The 20,042-nt window shown below is 37.0% G+C and overlaps 1 protein-coding gene across 5 annotated transcripts in view; it reads left to right on the plus strand.

Moving 5' to 3' along the window:
* PDE10A (phosphodiesterase 10A) overlaps positions 1–20,042 on the plus strand; it is a 661,629-nt gene that overhangs the window by 559,080 nt on the left and 82,507 nt on the right. For all 5 annotated transcript variants that reach the window (XM_064360475.1, XM_064360473.1, XM_064360474.1 and 2 more), the window contains 6 exons: positions 632–772; positions 2,570–2,725; positions 4,907–4,957; positions 6,080–6,138; positions 7,994–8,045; positions 19,091–19,233. In XM_064360475.1, coding sequence (XP_064216545.1) covers positions 632–772; positions 2,570–2,725; positions 4,907–4,957; positions 6,080–6,138; positions 7,994–8,045; positions 19,091–19,233 — 602 coding nt within the window. The remainder of the gene's footprint in view (positions 1–631; positions 773–2,569; positions 2,726–4,906; positions 4,958–6,079; positions 6,139–7,993; positions 8,046–19,090; positions 19,234–20,042) is intronic.

Here is a 20,042-nt window from a genome sequence, read left to right on the forward strand (position 1 = left end):
GTTTCAAGACGTTACCCTCTCACCAGTCATTTGAAAAGGAAAGATCACTCAGACTTGTCAAGATTTTTGCTCAGAGAAGAGCAAATTTTTCATCTAGAGTATTCTGAATTTGCAGTTTTGTAAACTAGCCAGTTGAAGCAATGTGAGTGAGTCTTATAAAGAGAAGGTTCTAAGAAGGGAAGATTTCTAATGAAAATGAAAAATATAACCGAATGACTTGACTTACAGGTACTGATTCTATCTTCAGGTAACACGCGTCAAGTCTGTAGGGAGGTTGGACCCTTTGTTTGTGGTCTGACAGAATCCTGATCTCAATGACAGGATGTATTTTTTTTTCTTATTTCACTATTTTCTATGTATCAACATAGGAGGCTATTGGAACAGTGTTTCTGTGCCTGTACATTCATTTCGGTTTTAAATTTGAGTGTGTATTTTTTGTGAACCGGAAATGTGAGATAGTTTCACTTTAGATAATCTGGTTTGATCATGGCAAAGCACCTTTCCTCATTTTATGACTCTTCTTTTAATTGGCTCACAGATTTACTATGACTATTGAGTAAGATTAGCATGTGTCTTTTTGTACCATGCACATGTACAGGAAAGTCTGTAAAACGTCTTTTGTTCTCCCTAGAGCCTGTGCATATTCACACCACCTGGGATAAAGGAAGGAAAACCCCGCCTCATCCCTGCTGGACCCATCACCCAGGGCACCACCATCTCTGCTTATGTGGCCAAGTCCAGGAAAACACTGCTAGTAGAAGACATCCTTGGGGTAAATGGCTTTTTGACTCTTTGCAATATTTTTAACCTAAAGTATTTAATTAAGAAAGATGGCATATCATTTTGATGTTATAACTTAAATCATTTCATTTTAAAAAGCATTAAAGCTGGTTAGAGATCAATATATTAATGTGTAAGTTAATGGTTTGTACTCGGAAAATTCCTTTTACCCACTAAGAACTAGATTTGAACAGTTCTGATTTCAACACATGCCAGTTCAGTTAAACACAAAAATACTGCATATATTTATATTAATGTAAACTAAATGATTTACTGTTTTATGTTTCATATTTTGCTAGGGCGCATATGAATGAGTTAGCTATTGCTGTTTGACAAAGTACCTCAGATTTTAGTGGTATCGTACAGTAGTAGCCACATGTTGTCTCAGGAATCTAAGGACGGGGTCATTCTGCTGATTTGGACTGCTGTCCGTTGCGCTTGCCCAAGCGTCTGAGGTCCACTGGCCACCAGTTAGGTGCTGGCTGGCCTCTTATGCCCTCTGCTTCCCATGTGTCTCTCACCCAATTCCAGTAAGGCCATGCTGGCATGTTTTTGTGATGGTAGCAGGAGTCCGAGAGAAGTAGTGGGAACGTACAAGAGAGTTTTCAAGCCTCTGCTTCCATCAGATTTGCTGCCCTCCCATTAGACAAAGCAAATCACATGGACAGGCCAAGAATCAGTATTGATCACTAACAAAGGACATAGACACAGAGAAACAAGACGAAGCGGAGCCCTCAGTCTAGTCTTCCACAGTACATGTGGACATTTTAATGAAATTTTCCTACATGGAGTATAGATTTTAAAGGTAAGAAGTGCAAACAAGTACACAGGTGTAAAAATTGCTCTAAGTGCTAATGGGAGTCATGAAACCCGGGTTTTAATTTTGTTTTTTCCACCATTATATGTATGACCTTGAATAAATTGGGTAGCTACAGAAAGGAAGGAAGATATGGAAGGAGAGAAGAAAAAAGAAGGGAGGAAAGGAGAGAAGAAGAGAAGGGAGCGTCCATGCTATATAAGTTCTCATTTGAAAATGTTCTGTTGTGTATGTAAGCTTCCAAAAGATCTGTAAATTACAAATACAGAGTTATACTATGTCATGAAGTTCTAATTCATGCCTGATAGCTTCCAGCAGACAGTAGAAATGGAATAGGTAGAATTGGTGCTTTTGATATTAATTCATTCAATTTCCCTGTACTTCCTTGGAGTAAATTTGCTAAGCTAGAAAATTATTAAAATCAGTGAACCAATTTCATTTCTTATAATAAATAATTGATCATTATTAGATGATTTCAATAGTTAATATGGGTCTTTGAGATTCAATTAGAATGATTGTTATTAACACACACTTGTATTATTCTAGGCTTAAAAATAGAAAAAGCTTATATATAATTTTCTTCACATAGTATTTACATTTGGAGTAATTTTCTCTGTGGCATTGTACCTGTAAACACGCTAAGACTATTCTGGTACATAGAAGATGATGAATAAATGTCAGCATTTATGATTATTTTTATTATCATATGGAATTAACAGTCATTCATTCATTAAATTTATACCGCATAGGGATAAAGAAATATTAAAGCAGTGTTTGGGCATAAGTTCCATGAAAAAGTAAGCATTTTCTTACATAAGATTTATGGTGGCTATCATCGTTTGGTTTTTCTTTGAAAAGTACTGCTTATTATTGATTACAAGTATCATGGCAATTTCTGACAGAAATAGGAATTATATATAACTTAATGATCATTTCACTGAATTTGTATCTTTTTCTCTTTTTGCTTTTCAGGATGAACGATTTCCACGAGGTACTGGACTGGAATCAGGGACTCGCATCCAGTCTGTTCTTTGCTTACCAATTGTCACTGCAATTGGTGACTTGATTGGTATTCTTGAGCTGTATCGGCACTGGGGCAAAGAAGCCTTCTGTCTTAGTCACCAGGAGGTGAGGTCTTTAAATGCTGCTTGTTAGAATTTTTAGTCCTACCTAGCTCATTGAAGGTGCTTGTTAGTATTGCTAAGTAATACTAAACTGAAAATATATGAATGAATATTTAAAATCACAGTTTGCTTAACAGTGTTTTGATACTAATAATGATGATTTTAAAACCTGTTTCTGTTTAGAGAGGAAACTGGTTACATTAGAAATATAGTCCTTTTGTTAAGTAAGAATAAGAATCCAGGTTGGGTGCAGCGGCTCATGCCTGTAATCACAACACTTTGGGAGGCTGAGGTGGGCAGATCACGAGGTCAAGAGATCGAGACCATCCTGGCTAACATGGTGAAACCCCATCTCTACTAAAAATACAAAAATTTGCACGTGGTGGCACATGCCTGTAGTCCCGGCTACTTGGGAGGCTGAGGCTGGAGAATCGCTGGAACCCAGGAGGCAGAGGTTGCAGTGAGCTGAGATCATGCCACTGCACTTCAGCCTGGGCAACAGAGTGAGACTCTGTCTCAAAAAAAAAAAAAAAGAAAACACACACACACACAACCACAAAACAAACAAAAAACAATCCATTATAACAATAAAAGGTATGCCATACTCTTAGTCATAGAAAGTAGTAGAATGACTTTGGAGAATTTTCACACTCTGGTTAAGTCTTCTTTAAAATGTCTTTTTCTTAGCTCGTGTCCTGAAAAAAAGTTTCTAGTGTCAAATACATTTGGAAAACCATGAGTTCCATTCACTATTCACTGAATTGGCTCATTAATACTAAAACCAAATATTAAAATATTTATCACATCCAATATGAACCAATTCCCTTCAGTGACCTAATTCCTGTCCACTTGCCTGAATGACCGTATCCCTTGCTACTCCATCTGACCCTCACTCACTCCAGCCACACTGGGTCCCTGGGCAAGGCTGACCTACTCTATCTGACCCTCACTCACTCCAGCCACGCTGGGTCCCTGGGCAAGGCTGACCTACTCCATCTGACCCTCACTCACCAGCCACGCTGGGTCCTTGGGCAAGGCTGACCTACTCCATCTGACCCTCACTCACTCCAGCCACGCTGGGTCCCTGGGCAAGGCTGACCTACTCCATCTGACCCTCACTCACCAGCCACGCTGGGTCCTTGGGCAAGGCTGACCTACTCCATCTGACCCTCACTCACTCCAGCCACGCTGGGTCCCTGGGCAAGGCTGACCTACTCCATCTGACCCTCACTCACCAGCCACGCTGGGTCCCTGGGCAAGGCTGACCTACTCCATCTGACCCTCACTCACCAGCCACGCTGGGTCCTTGGGCAAGGCTGACCTACTCCATCTAACCCTCACTCACTCCAGCCACACTGGGTCCTTGGGCAAGGCTGACAGGCTACTACTCAGGCCTTTGCATTTTTCTTCTCTCCACTTATCCTCATCATGGCCACATCCTTCGGGAATTTCCTCAGATGTTGCCTTCTCTACAAGGCCCTCCCTGAACACTTCATGTACTTTTGAATGGCTCCTATCCAGTATGTGTTTCTCTCTTCCTGCTGCTTTTTCTCTGTGGCACCTGTCACCATCTAATATATTATGGGCTACACTTATTTCCTTTCTTGTCTTTCTCCCTGAAGTACAAAGAAAGCTACTCCATTTCTGTTCTTTACTACAGTATCACCAGCACCTAGAATAGTGCCTGGTACATAATAGGCACCCATGAATATTGGCTGAATGAGTGAATAATAAAAGAAGTAGAATAGCTAGTAATTTTGAGCAACTCGTTCGCTAGTGTGCATGTATGTGTATATATATATATGATTTGTACATTTTAGAAATATTTCATTATTTAAAGTCATTAGATTTCTTTTTGATAGTATTTTTGTTAAGTTGAAAAATAATAATTATGTTTAAATCATTGGGCTATAGCTCTCTTAACAATCAGTTTGTTTTCCATTTTATCCAAAGTGAAGATGAACAAGAGAACATTAAAGTCAATTAAATAGAAGGGGAAAATATAAAAGAAAAACTTTGTAAATAACTGGTGCTTTGTGTTTGGCAAAATGTTCAAAACTCAGTGATCTCAGGAAATTCTTCATATACATGTATGCCACAGTCCTTTGTTGAGATGACTAATAAAAACTTGTTATATATGTATCATATATTATTATTTATAGGTATGTGTTTCTAATTTTTTTAGGTTGCAACAGCAAATCTTGCCTGGGCTTCAGTAGCAATACATCAGGTGCAGGTGAGTCTTTGGAGTGTTTTTGCAGGGGCTTCCTACAAGAGAAGAGTTTTTTAAAGTGTAGCATTGTGGTTTGCCATGTATGTACCTATGCAAAAATCTTGCATGTTCTTCACGTGTACCCCAAAACCTAAAATGCAATAAAATGTATATTTAAAAAAAATAAAGTGTAGCATTGAACACTGAAGTAGAGGTTAAGTCACCTAAAGCCTTATTTTGGGATATTAGAATATTCCATTGTTTCTAGAAATTTTAATTTAATCATTTATATCTGCTTACTCCCGCCTTATTTTGCAATTATATGTGTATGTATTCAGACACATATATATCTATATATAAAATACACACATACACAATTTATGTAATAAATGGCATATGTCCTGCTATAGTATTTTCTACTGAAAACCTAGGAATGATCTCCTACTGGAGGTGCATTGATATATTTATGATTCCATTTCCTAAATTAAATTTTCCTCTAAGTAGTCTGTGAAACATTCTAACTTTAAGATATCTGGTTCTCTTGAAGGTATTATTTAAAAATCACCAACTACTTAGAGTTTTACTGGTGGTCAGACTTTAAAGTTCATGGACATAGTAGCAATATGACATTGTTTTGTATTTTCTCCCTCTCTTTTCAATTTTTAGTGGTGGTTTTATTTTTCTACTTCTGTTTCAGCAAATTGAGGTTGATAAGGGAGGAACTGTATGCTAGGAAGAAAAATCAAGCTGTAGGATAAAGGAGTAGAAAAGACTCTTGAATTATCAAGTATAGGACAGTGTAAAGCAGTTCTAAAGAGGGACTTGAGTAGACTGCCTGGAGCTGAATGCTGCTTCTGTACAGCCTCAGTATGTTCTTGACATCTTTGTGACTCCAGTATGAAATATAAATTCCAAACCTGTAATGTTTTGTGGTGACTGAGACAATAAATATAAAGTACTTAGAACAACGTCTAGCGCATTTAAGTATTCAGTAAATGGTAATGGTTGTTGGTATTATTATTACATTATAATGCAAGTGACTGTGTTAGGCCTTCTTTCAATAAATAAAGTAAATAGTATTCTGGAAGTTCTATTTCTGAATAAGCAGAATTTGTTTATAATCGTAGCTTTTATTTTATATGGTAGGTATGCAGAGGCCTTGCCAAACAGACTGAATTGAATGACTTTCTACTCGATGTATCAAAGTAAGTGTTCATTTCCGGTTATGTAGTAGTTCTTAGTGATCAGTGGTTTAAATTAAGTGCAGCCTGTGGCAGAAATATACTACTGTCTATTGCAGCTGGTAACTGAAGATCCATCTTTACAAATAGTCCAGGAAGTGTGGATGATCATATTATGGACTGTAGAGTTATATTCCCACTTACATTCACTCTAAAGTGAAGGGTTGCAGATATATATGTGATGATCTTAATTTTCAGTTTGATGTTTATTGTCTAAATAGACTCTCTTAGAACATGTTAAAGACACTAAATATTTCTATTTTTGCAGGAGAATAATGGCTACAGTAGGAGAAAAAAATGCTCTGTTTTGTTTTTTTCCCCCCCAAAAGTCCTGTTTGGTTTGTCTAACAATGTCAGTAAATTAAACATTCTAATATTATTGTTTAAATTTTCCCATATATAGTATCTCAGTTATCATTTCTGAGAAAATGTTCCATTTCCCTGGTTTGACCTAGAAAAACTTTTTGGCTGGTAGTGGAAGCACTTATATAATAGACATTTATTAAATCACATATTTTTATTGGTTTTATCTATCTCAGGGGACATCTTCTGTATATTTGACCCGTATAACTAATCACTGAAATCTAAAATATGCCCCAGGATGTGGTAACTTTAGGGTCATGTCCTACAAGCTTACTAAAGGACTGATGGACTTTGTCCCCCTGTGGCCTCCAGCAGTAACTGTGGCATGTTATGTCTCATATCACTGTATATGCACTTAACAATTGACTCGTCAGTAATTGTTGATCCTCATTAATTAGTTTGAAGTTACTAGTTTATGTTACATGTATTTTTTGAAATAATACAATTAAAGAAGTATGGGACTGAAGAAGCTCACCTTGGTTACCTCAGCCAACTAGGTAAAGCGTTACCTAGACAGTGGAGTCTATCTTTTTTTTTTTTTTTTTTTTTTTTGAGATGGAGTTTTGCTCTTGTTACCCAGGCTGGAGTGCAATGGCGTGATCTCGGCTCACCGCAACCTCCGCCTCCTGGGTTCAAGCAATTCTCCTGCCTCAGCCTCCTGAGTAGCTGAGATTACAGACACGCGCCACCATGCCCAGCTAATTTTTTGTATTTTTAGTAGAGACGGGGTTTCACCATGTTGACCAGGATGGTCTCGATCTCTTGACCTCGTGATCCACCTGCCTCGGCCTCCCAAAGTGCTGGGATTACAGGTGTGAGGAGTCTATCTTAAGAGTTCTTCTTTACATTTTCTGTATGTTACATGCATATTGATTTATCTTTTTTCAGTTTTACATTTTAGTACATGTACTATTTGTCTCTGAAACATTTACTTGCTGTTTGTAATAATAAATATATATTCATATAAAGTCACTAGATCCGTAACATTACTTGTAATCTGACATTTCTGCTCAAAGGATTTATGTTACTTTCTTAGTACACTTAAACTAAATATTAACTTTCTCCAGTTTTTCAGTGATAATTTGTATTTAACTATTGAGATTTAGCACATTTAAATATTTTTATTTTAGATCAGAGTTATTAATGAAAATATTAAGTATGCAATTTTATTTCTGCATACTTTTTAAATGCAATAAACTTTCTCTCTACACTGATAACTATCAGTAAAATAAATACTGACTGCATTCTCTGGATTTACAATTCTCATGCTAAGGTCAATGATAAAGTTTTGTTTGTCTCTTTAAAATAATATTACCGTACTGATTTTTAAAATGTTTTTCATATAACTTTATGTTTTTTATTTGAATGTAGACAAAACCAGTAAATGCATTTAAAGTTTAATATGTACTGTGATCTAATAAAATTACTTACAGGATTTATGTTTCTTTTTTTTCAGAACATATTTTGATAACATAGTTGCAATAGATTCTCTACTTGAACACATAATGGTAGGTTGTTTTTGTTCTGAATATGATTTTATTTAACCCTTAGACCCATGGTGCTAATATGTGACAGAACATTTAAACTTACTCCTCCACAGGCACTTTTAAGTATGCAAATGTGGTGCTTAGGAATTCACCTTGATCTCATTGTCACTTCTGTTCATTTTGGGGCAGTAAGTTTGAATAACAGTTTTAAAAATCTCCGAACTTTTCTTTATTAATGGAGAGCTATACTTAGAAAAGACATTGGTTTCTTTTTATGTTCTTCAAAACACCTCTTATATATGGGATATGTTAGGAATTCTCAACTGATTTTTTTTACTGATCTTCAAGTTCATTCTACTTAGTTCTAGTCTTAATTATTCTTCTCTCCTAGATGTTCTCAGGCACTTGAGAGCCAAAAGGTGTAAGACATTGAGTTACAGGCATATTTCCCTATGCTACTCTCTTAGGTCTCTAGTGAGACTTCATTCAGAAGTGACTTCTAGTTGTCAGAATGTGTGGGTGTATGTTATGGATGCCCAGGCTTTCTTGGTGCTATTTGTGCCCTGTTACGTGCTTTAATAAATGTTATTTCTTCTCCTCATTTTTCTGGTCCATCTCAAAATACAGTACTCTTCTGCAGTAAGGAGTGCTCTCCTCTAGAGATTTTATGATGCATACTGATAGATTTTTTTATTTGACATAATTAAAGACAAGTATGAAGTGTGCTTTGTGCAGTGTCTTGTAGAGACAGAAGTTTACTAAGGGTAATTAGAGAATAACACAAGTTATTAACTTCGGCACACTCGTTATGTGATAAATTAATTATGGTTTTATCTAGATAAAAACAGAAAATTATACATTAAAATAACTTTTCTCTTGTTATGAAACAACTGAAGGAATTTGTAAAGCAATGAATAGCTTTAAGAAAAATACAAAGATATAATATAGACTGACACTGAGCTTATACTAGGGGTACAAGAAGCAATTATTGATCGTTCCTTGTATTATTAATATTTTTAAAAACAGCTTTATTGAAATGTAATTTACATACTATACAGTTCATACATTTAAAGTGTTCAGTGGTTTTTAGTATATTCATGGATATGTGCAACTATCATCAGTCAATTTTAGAACACTTTCATTAGTTCATGAAGTAACTTGATATCCTTTTAGCTATCACCTCCTTAGCTTATCACTTCCTTATTCCTCTGTTTCCCCTTGTCTCACCAGCCCTAAGCAACCACTGTCTGCTTTTTTTCTCCATGGGTTTACCAATTCTGGGCATTTTATACAAAAGGAATCACACAATATGTGGCCTTCTGTGCCTGGCTTCTTTCACCTAGCATAATATCTTCAATTGTGCATATGTCAGTTCCTCATTTCTTTTTATGACCAAGTAATATTCCATTTTATGGCTATATATGCCACATTAAAAAAATCCATTTATCAGTTGATAGACATTTGGGTTGTTTCCACATTTTAGCTCTTGTAAATAGTGCTGCTTTGAACGTTCCTCTACAAGTTTTTGTTTGAATGCCTGTTTTCCATTGTTCAGGGTATATTCTTAGGAGTGGAATTTGCTGGGTAATGTAGTAGTTCTATGTTTAACTTTTTGAGGAACTGCCAAACTTCCCATGGCATTTGTACCACTTTTCATTCCCAACAGCTGTGCACAAGAGTTCTGATTTCTCCACATCTTCACCAATACTTGTTATTATCTGACTTTTTCTTATAGTGGGTATAAACTGCTAGCTTAGTGTGGTTTTGATTAGTATTTCTCTAGTGACTAATGATGCTGATCATCTTTTCACGTGCTTATTGGCCATGTGTATATTGTCTTAGGAGAGATATCCATTCAGAGCCATTGACCATGTTTTCTTTTTTTTTTTTGAGACGGAGTTTTGCTCTTGTTACCCAGCCTGGAGTGCCATGGCACGATCTCAGCTCACCGCAACCTCTGCCTCCTGGGTTCAGGCAATTCTCCTGCCTCAGCCTCCTGAGTAGCTGGGATTACAGGCACGTGCCACCATGCCCAGCTAATTTTTTATATTTTTAGTGGAGACACGGTTTCACCATGTTGACCAGGATGGTCTCGATCTCTTGACCTCGTGATCCACCAGCCTCGGCCTCCCAAAGTGCTGGCATTACAGGTGTGAGCCACCGCGCCTGGCCTGTTGACCATGTTTTAATGGAATTCTTTGTATTTTTATTATTGACTTGTTAAGAGTTCTTCATATATTCTAGATATAACTTTGTCTCATAATTGCTTTGCTAATATTTTCTCCCATTTTAATAGGTTGTCTTTTCACTTTCTTGATAGTACTTTTTGAGGCACAAAAGATTTTAATTTTGATGAAATCCAATTTAGCTATTTTTTTTCTTTTGCTCTTTATGCTTTTTGTTTTATATCTGAGCCAAATTAGAGATCATAAGAATTTACTTAGATACTTTTGTCCAAGAGTTTTATGGTTTTTAACTTTTATATTTAGGTATTTTATCTGTTTTGAGTTAGTTTTTGTATATGCTGTTTGGCAAAGGTCCAGTTTCATTCCTTTTCATGTAGCTATCAAGTTTTTTCCCAGCACATCAGTTGAACATAAAATATGGTTCTATATCTGAATTCTCAGTGCTATTTTGTTGCTCTGTATGTCTTTGGTAATGCCAGTACACTTTCTTGATTACTGTGGTTTTATAGTAAGCTTTGAAATTAGGAAGTATGAGTTCCCCAACTTTGCAAGATTCTTTTAGCTCTTCTGGGTACCTAACAAATACATTTAAATTTTAGAAGTAGCAGGTCAGTTTCTACAAAGAAATCAGTTAGGATGCTTATAGGAATTATGTTGAATCTGTAGAGCAATTTGAAATTATTGCCATCTTAACAACTGGAAGACAATTAAGTCTTCTAATACATGAACATTTTTCCATTTATCTAGATCTTAATTTTTTTCAACAGTGTTTTATGATTTTTGAGAATAAATATTGCTTTCATTTTGGCCAATTTATTACTAAGTATTTTTTTTAATGCTATTATAAATGGAATTTGTTTTCTTAATTTTAATTTTTGATTTTATACTGCAAATATGTAGAAACGACATTGGTTTTTATACATTGATTATGTATCCTGCAAGCTTGATGAACTCATATATTAGTTCCAATAGTTTCTTAGTGGATCACACATACACATATATATAGGTATATATACACACATGCATATACACACACACACAGATATATGCACACACAGATACACACACACACACACACACACACACACACACACACACATATATATATATGATCATGTCTTCTATAATTAGAGATAGTTTTACTCCCTACTTTCCAATCCAGATATGTTTTATTTCTTTTTCTGGCATGATTGCCCTGGCTAGAAGCTACAGCACAATACTGAAAAGAAGTCTAAGTGTGGACATTCTTATCTTGTTCCTGATATCAAGGGAGAAACATTTAGTCTTTTGCCATTAAGTTTAATGTTATTTGTGGGTTTTTCATAGATGGCTTTTATCAGGTTGAGGAAATTCCCTTTTGTTCCTAGTTTTTTAAGTGTTTTTATCATGCAAATGTGTTACATTTTGTCAAATAATTTTTTGCATCAATGTAGATGATCGTATGGTTTTTATTTTTAATTCTATTGATAGTGTCTATTACATCAATCGAATGTTGGATGTTAAACTAACCTTGCATTCCTGTGATGAATTTCCGTTCATTATGGTGTATAATTTATATTGGAATTGCCTTAAATTTATAGAAAACTTGAATTGATATCTTCAGCATATGGCATCTTCCTATCCAAAGACAGTTTCTTATTTTCAGTTTTTTAAAAATAACTCTCCATTCAAAAGTGGGCAAAAGATAATGAACAGACACTTTTCAAAAGAAGACATTTATGAGCCAACAAACATATGAAAAAATGCTCATCATCTCTGGTCATTAGAGAAATGTAAATCAAAACCACATCGAGATACCATCTCATGCCAGTTAGAATGGTGATCATTAACAAATCTGGAGACAACAGATGCTGGAGAGTATGTGGAGAAATAGGAACACTTTTACACTGTTGGTGGGAGTGTAAATTAGTTCAACCATTGTGGAAGACAGTGTGGCGATTCCTCAAGGACCTAGAAATAGAAATTCCATTTGACCCAGCAATTCCATTACTGGGTATATATCCAAAGGATTATAAACCATTCTATTATAAAGACACATGCACACATATATTCATTGCAGCACTATTTACAATAGCAGAGACCTGGAACCAACCCAAATGCCCATTAATGATAGACTAGACAAAGAAAATGTGGCACATATACACCATGGATTACTATGCAGACATAAAAAAGGATGAGTTCATGTCCTTTGTAGGGACATGGATGAATCTGGGAACCATTCTCAGCAAACTGACACAAGAGCAGAAAACCGAACACCACATATTCTCACTCATAAGTGGGTGTTGGACAATGAGAACACATGGACACAGGGAGAGGAACATCACACACAGGGATGTGTTGAGGGGTAGGGAACTAGGGGAGGGACAGCAGCGGGTGGGGAGGTCGGAGAGGGATGATGTTGTGAGAAATGCCTGATGTAGGTGATGGGGGGGATGGAGACAGCAAACAGCATGGCATGTGTGTACCTACGCAACAATCCTGCAAGATCTGCACTTGTACCCCAGAACCGAAAGTATAATTTAAAAAAAATCTCTCTTGACTGAATGTATTGAGCATGGGTCCCTCATAGTTAACTTATTGTTCCAGTTTATAGTGTTTAGTTTTCAAGATAAACAATGATTTATAATTCACAATAGTAGTGGTTCTATTGGTTCCTTTTTTCTAGTTTTTATAATACTTATTTCCTTGTTTGTTAATGTATGAGCTAGAACCTAACGAACACTGTTGAATGGAAGCAACAGATATCAAAAAGAGGATATATTGATTTTCCTCGATGTATGTACCTCTCACATTTCATTGTTAAATATATTTGTTGTGAGTCCACAGCAGATATAATTTATCAATTTTAAAACATTTCCTTCTATTCCTAATTTTCTGTGAGTTTGCATCTGATTTGGTGTTGGATATTATCACATTTTTGTAAGCTATTTAAAAATGATTAGAGTAGACAATTATATTGTTACTCAATGTTGAATGACTTACATTTTTGGTATAAAAGCTATTTAATAGTAATGTTTTCTCTATTCCTGGATTGGTCGTTAATATTTATTTCCAAGTTTTGCATCTATTTTCATATATCAGATTGCTCAGTGGTTCTTTTTGTCTATCCTTGGGTAGTATTGGTATTGGGTTATGCTACTCTTAGAAAATTAGCTAAGAAATGTTCCGTGCTTTTCTATGCACTGAAATGGTTTAAATAATATACGTATTATTTGTTCCCTTAATGTTTGATATAAATAAGACACATTAGGGTCTTACTAGGAGTAGAACTCTGATTCTCTTTTCAGTTTCTTCCATGACAGTGGATCCTTCAAGTTTTCATTCACCTTTTCTGCTATAGTGTTTCTTGGGAATCTGTTATATTCCTGTAATACGTAGTAGCTGGAGTTATCAAATGATGAGCAAAACCCTTCACAGTCTCTGTCCTCGTTGAGCTTGTCGTCTGTTGGGAGACAGACATGAGCCAAATGTCAACATAAATATGAAACTGCAGTCAGAGTCAGGCCTAAGAAGGAGCAGAGCAGTGCTCTGAAAGCTCGCGATGGGATCTAACGTAGCTGGGGAGGCCGTGGCAAGTGTTCCGATACTGTGACCTTGGTCTGGTGGATGTGTGGAAGCTACACAGGCAAAGAAAGAAGAGGCTGTACTTTAGGGGATGGGGGACAGTGTGCTACTGTGTAGAAAGGCCCTAGAAGGGCTAAGTCACTCAGACCTGGGAGGGAGTTTTGAATTAAGGCTTGTAAACTAGAGGTGCAACATCAGATTTGTGTTTTGAAAAGATAACCCTAGATTAGAGGAAACAAGTGGGGAACAAGGCTAGACTTTTTTGTGGAACTTTTTCATAATACAGATTTATTATTTCCAGACAAGCAAATCTGGGTAATTCTTAAATTCCTAGGTGATCAGTTCATCAAGGTCACTGCTTCTCAGTGGGGCAGTGCTGACATTTGGGCAGAGCAGTCTCCTCTGGCACAGTGCTGTCCTGAGCACTGCAGACATGCAGCGTCTCTAGCTTGTGAGAACTCATAACCACCAAACACACCTGCACTTACTCCCAGATGTCCCGGGGCCAGGTGGCTCAGCTGCTGGTTGGGAATCAATTAGACTTTCAAATCAGTTTTTATAAATTTTTGTAGGTACTTTACATTTTCTTTCATATCTGAAAACATCAACTACTTAACTCAAATTAGTTTGAGATAATAAAAGGGAGGATTTACTGGCTCAGACCGCTGAAAAGCCGACGAGTGTTCAGGCTTATGTAATTAGTGGCCATGGGGGCTCAAATCATCTTTTCAGGAATGTATCTTTCTCTGTTTCTCAGTTCAGCTTACTTTGTGGAGTCCTTATTCTCAGGCAGTTTCCCTTTACATGATGACAGCAGTAGCCCTGACAGCTGTCATCGTATGTTTAGAATGAAGCTTTATATCAATCAATAATCAGTGTTTATATCATATCACCCACTTAAGCAGCAAGATAATAAATGAAGCACAGTTGTTTCCTTATTTTTTTTACTTTTCTTACCTACTACGCTTACATAGTTTTAGATATATAAATATTTTTATATATTTCATGTTTTTTAAAATTAATTTTTCATGGTCTATAATTTCTTAGATTTCATTTACTAACAGGTGTTAGTTTCAGTATAGTTTTAATGATTTCTTTGCTCCTCAGTTTTTCTTGGACCCCGTGTCTTCCCATGTGTTCTTGAATTTATTTATCTATTTCTTTATTTTTGCTTGAGCACATCTCCCTTCCTCTAATAGTTCAAAGAGAGTACATTTCTGAGTACTTTACACTTCTGAAATATCTTTATTTCGCCTTTCTGCTAGTTTGACTTGGTAAAGAAATTTAGGCTTAAAATAAGTTTTCCTTAGAAATTTGAAGACATATTTTAACTGAATTTTAAATCTATTGTTGCTATAAGGAATACTGATTATAAATTGTTCTATTATAAAGACATGTGCACACATATGTTAATTGTGGCACTGTTTGCAGTAGCCAAGACTTGGAACCAACCCAAATGCCTGTCAATGATAGATTGGATAAAGAAAATGTGGCACCTATACACCATGAAATACTTTGCAGCCATAAAAATGTATGAGTTCATGTCCTTTGCAGGGACATGGATGAAGCTGGAAACCATCATTCTCAGCAAACGGACACAAGAACAGAAAACCAAATACGGCATGTTCTCACTCATAGGCGGGAGTTGAACAATGAGAACACATGGACACAGGGAGGGGACCATCACATACCGGGGCCTGTTGGGGGGTGGGGGAGCTGGCGAAGGGATAGCAGGGGGTGGGATTGGGGAGGGATAGCATTAGGAGAAATACCTGATGTAGGTGACAGAGGGGATGCAGCAAACCACCATGGTGTGTGTATCACTGTGTAACAATCCTGCACGATCGTCACATGTATGCCAGAACTTAAAGTATAAAAAATATATATATCGTTCCACTTATAGGTAAACCTATGTGCATGCCTGTGTGTGTGTGCATGTGTAGGGGAGTAGGGATGGCTTTTAGATTGACTTTCTGATGCTTGGAGTTTATAAATATTTCTAAAATATATCTAGATATTTTTAACTCCTTTTCAGCATCTGACGGTCATTTCAAAGTTAAAGCTTAATATCTGGGGAGAGTGAAAAGGTAAACATGTTTAGAAATGCTTATCCTAAAACAGAAGCCTATTTTTCTTTTTTTAGACAGGGTCTGGCTCTGTCATCCTAGCTGGAGTGCAGTGGCACAATCTCTGCTCATTGCAACCTCTGCCTCCCTGGCTCAAGCCATCCTCCCACCTCAGCCTTCCAAAAAGTAGCTGGGACTACAGGTGCATGCCACCATGCACAGATAATTTTCATGTTTTTAGTAGAGATGGGATTTCGCCATGTTGCCCAGGCTGATCTCACATTCCTGAGCTCAAGCAGTCCAAGGGCCTTGGCCTCCGAAAGCACTGGGATTACAGTGTGAACCCCTGCGCCCGGCCACAGAAGCCTTCTTACTGTCTATAATTGTTTCTCAGTTGATTATCTTGTTTTTTTTGACATATGAAATAACATTATCCTCAAACAAACTTTGATCTCTTCAAATATGTACACTTCACATATCTTTGTCTTGCCTATTGGCATGCTAATGATGCTGATAAAATACCTTTGTCTTGTTCTTAACTTTAATGTCTTGATGCAGTGATTCTGTTATTTTACTATTTGGTATAATATGGACTGTTGTTTTGAGGAAAACAGTATTAGGTTTTCTATATGTTCTTTTATTCCATGTTACTGAACTTTTTTTCATGAGTGATTGCTGAGTGGCGTCACGTGCTTTTCGTTCTGTTTGTTTTGTTTTTGAGACGGGCTCTTGCTCTCTCATCCAGGCTGAAGTACAGTGGCGCAGTTATGGCTCACTGCAGCCTCTGCCTTGTGGGCTCAAGAAATCATCCCACCTCAACCTTCTGAGTAGCTGCAACTTAGATGCATGCCACCATGCCCAAATAATTTTTGTATTTTTTTGTAGAGACGGGGTCTCACCATGTTGCCCAGGCTGGTCTCAAACTCCTGGGCTCAAGAGATCTGCCAACCTCAGTCTCTCGAAGTGCTGGGATTCCAGGCACGAGCCACCACACGCAGGCTCATCACATGCTTTTACTGACGGCCATGAAGATAATCTTGCAGATTTTTCTCCTTCGTCTTATTGCTCTTATGAATTATGATAATAGACTTTATACTACTGGACGGTTCAGAATAAAGTCTGTTCTTCATATTGTCATATTTGTTTGCTTATTGCTAAATTTGATTTGGTAAGATTTTTATTTATAACTTCTGTTTCTAAAGTTAATCTGTGATTTTGTTTTTCGTAGTTTCTTTGTTAGTGTTCAGTGTCGGTGACACAGCATACATTGTAAAAACAACTGGAAGAAATTGTTCTTTTCTGATTTAGGCCAGTACAAATTGTATGGGAATTTGTTGAAGATTTTTAAAGAACTCATATTTGTAGCCATTTGAGGCTGGTCCCTTTTTTGGTAATTTTTTGGTTAGTTTTTGAATTATCTTTATGATTCTGGTTTGATTTATATTTTTCAACTCCTTCTGAGCTTATTTTCTGAAACACTGTCCATTTGATCGAGATTTTAAACAAATATTAACATATTTATGCCACAGTATTTATTAAGCAACTGACATTGCCCCAAACACTACAGATACAAATTTCACTGAATATAATTTAATCTTGAATAATGAAGGATCATTCTTGTTACTTAATAATTTAAGATCTCATGGGTTTGTCAAACAGATGAATGATTCTTCTGTATTTGCCAACGACTTAGCCCCATCACCCTCGGCCTGCCTGTGTGTCGTTCGTCCTTCCTCTAATATTTATTGAGAGCTTGGGGTTATGGAGATCTTACATGTTCTAAGCCAGGGGTTGGCAAACTGTTTTTGTAAAGGGCCACGTAGGAAATTGTTGTGCTTCACGGGCCATACGCTCTTGCAGCTACTCAGCTTTGCTGTGTAGCAGCCATAAAAAGTACAGAAATCAATGAACATGGCTATTTCCCAATAAAAATGTCATTTACATTAACAGGTGGGGGGCTGGCTTAGGGCCACAAAATTTAGCTGGCCCTAACTGACCCTTGTTCTGGGCGTTTGGAATACTGCAGGAAAAGAGAAGCAGTTTCTACTGTTGATATAGCTCACAGGCTAAGGGAGGTGGAAAGTAACCTAGAAGTCCTGATGCTGGTACTAGGCAGTGTACTCAGTCCCTGCGGAGCGGGCACAGCCAATATTTGTTGGGTGTATGAATACAGTTCTATAGTAGCAGTGAGCACAGCATGGTATAGTAGGATGAAGACAGGTACCTTTGTGATGGCTGTTTTACTCTAAGGATGGATTCTTTTTCTCTAAGGAATAACTTCATGGCTATGACCTGGATAGTTGAAGTTACCAGAATTCTCAATATAGTTAAATACTGTATTCATGACACAGCTGTAGCCCCAACCCACTCAGGACAGTAGGATATGTTAGGCATTGAAGACATATTTGTTGAAGGAAATGGAAGAACAAATGAGTGATCAAATGAATACATGGTAAATGGAAAAGATATTTGTTGTAAAAGCAGAGGCCATGGGAATAGCTAGTATTAGGTCAAATACAAAATCTGCAATTTACTATTCATGTAATAATAGGGCAAGTTACTTCTCAGTGCCTCAATTTTCCTAATATGTAAAATGGGGATAAAAATTTTCCTGAGTTAATATTGTTATTGTGAGGAACAGGCAAATCAATTCATATAAATTGTGCAAATGTGTCTGACACATAGTAAACAATAATCAGTACAGATTTTTATTACACAGTATATCAAATAAAATTCAGCTAATGCAAATATGAAAACCATGTATCTCCTTAGAGATTACATTCCATAGTTTTTACAACTGATAGAGACACCAACTAATCAGAATGAATGATGATCATAGTGCTGACAGAGGCTCAGATCCAGGCGCCAGGGAGGCCCGAAAGGCTCTGGAAGAGGAGTTAGGATGGCAGAAGAGCACTTGTGAAGATTGGCCAGCAGCTGCTTAACAACTGAAATGGAAGTGTCAGTTGGTAACAGAATACACAGCTGATGTGCATCCCTCCAGCACAGCAGTATGGATGCTTATCAGCTGTGTATTCTCTTGGTATCTGCTAGTATTAACACATAACAGTGACTTTTATATCATAGATATGTTGTATTTCTATACGTGTATGTTTATTTACATATAATGCTAATACCATCCCGTGGGACTATAGGACAGCTGAAATTAATATATATTTTATGATGAAGTTTACCTGTAAGTTCTTTGAATTTCTCATTGGCTTGCTCTTATTTTGTCATTTGTCTTTAGATATATGCAAAAAACCTGGTGAATGCCGATCGTTGTGCACTTTTCCAGGTAGACCATAAGAACAAGGAGTTATATTCAGACCTTTTTGATATTGGAGAGGAAAAGGAAGGAAAACCTGTCTTCAAGAAGACCAAAGAGATAAGGTACAGCTAGAAGTAGAATGTCCTATCCTCTTATGGTAGATGTGCAGGTGTTCTGTTACCCATTTTTCTGTGCCTATTCACAGGTATGCTGACAATACTTGTCATACTGTGATATCATTCCCACCAGGACCCGCCTCCTGAAGGTAGTACTTCTGGGAATGACATTGCAGTCAGTGCCAGCGAAACAGCGCCTAGGAAGCTTTAGCGTCACTCCTGGAAATGCCGTCTTCCGGAGGCGGTCCTTTTGGAAATCATGTTGGAAAAACTTTCTAGTGCTCCCAGGTAGGTAAAGGTACACTCCACCTGGAATCTGCAGGTTTTCCCGTGTCCAAGAGAAAAGGTGTGCTTTCCAATTTGGCCCCTACCTCTTCCCAGCCTATGGCCTGTCTGACAGTCCAGTCAGTAGTAGAAATTGATCTGGTATATTTGATGACTTAAATACACTGTAACTGACCAGTTGTTTTAATCAATCACGTAGCACACTTGTGTTGCATCTTGAAACTAAAGTCTTTGTTTCTTTAAGTGGCAGCCATTGTCACTTAAATGAACAGAATGGAGTTTATTTTGCTGATGGAGGCATGGGGGCTCGCACACATCACACCTGGAAACCTACAAAAGGAGCACTCGGACAAAACGTTTAAGGATCAAGCTTAACATTCAAAAGTTGAGAAAATCATTTTAGACGTTTGCATTTCTTTTGCTTTATGTGTCTTGTTTAACTGCTTTTCTATGTAACATCATAAAGTTCTCTGGTAATGACAACATTTTAGTAAAACACTGTGTCTTCTTAATTAAGGATTGCTATATAT

This window comes from Aotus nancymaae, unplaced genomic scaffold, assembly GCF_030222135.1.
Source record: "Aotus nancymaae isolate 86718 unplaced genomic scaffold, 86718_ANA_hifiasm-v0.15.2.pri h1tg000040l, whole genome shotgun sequence".
Lineage (NCBI taxonomy): Eukaryota > Metazoa > Chordata > Mammalia > Primates > Aotidae > Aotus > Aotus nancymaae.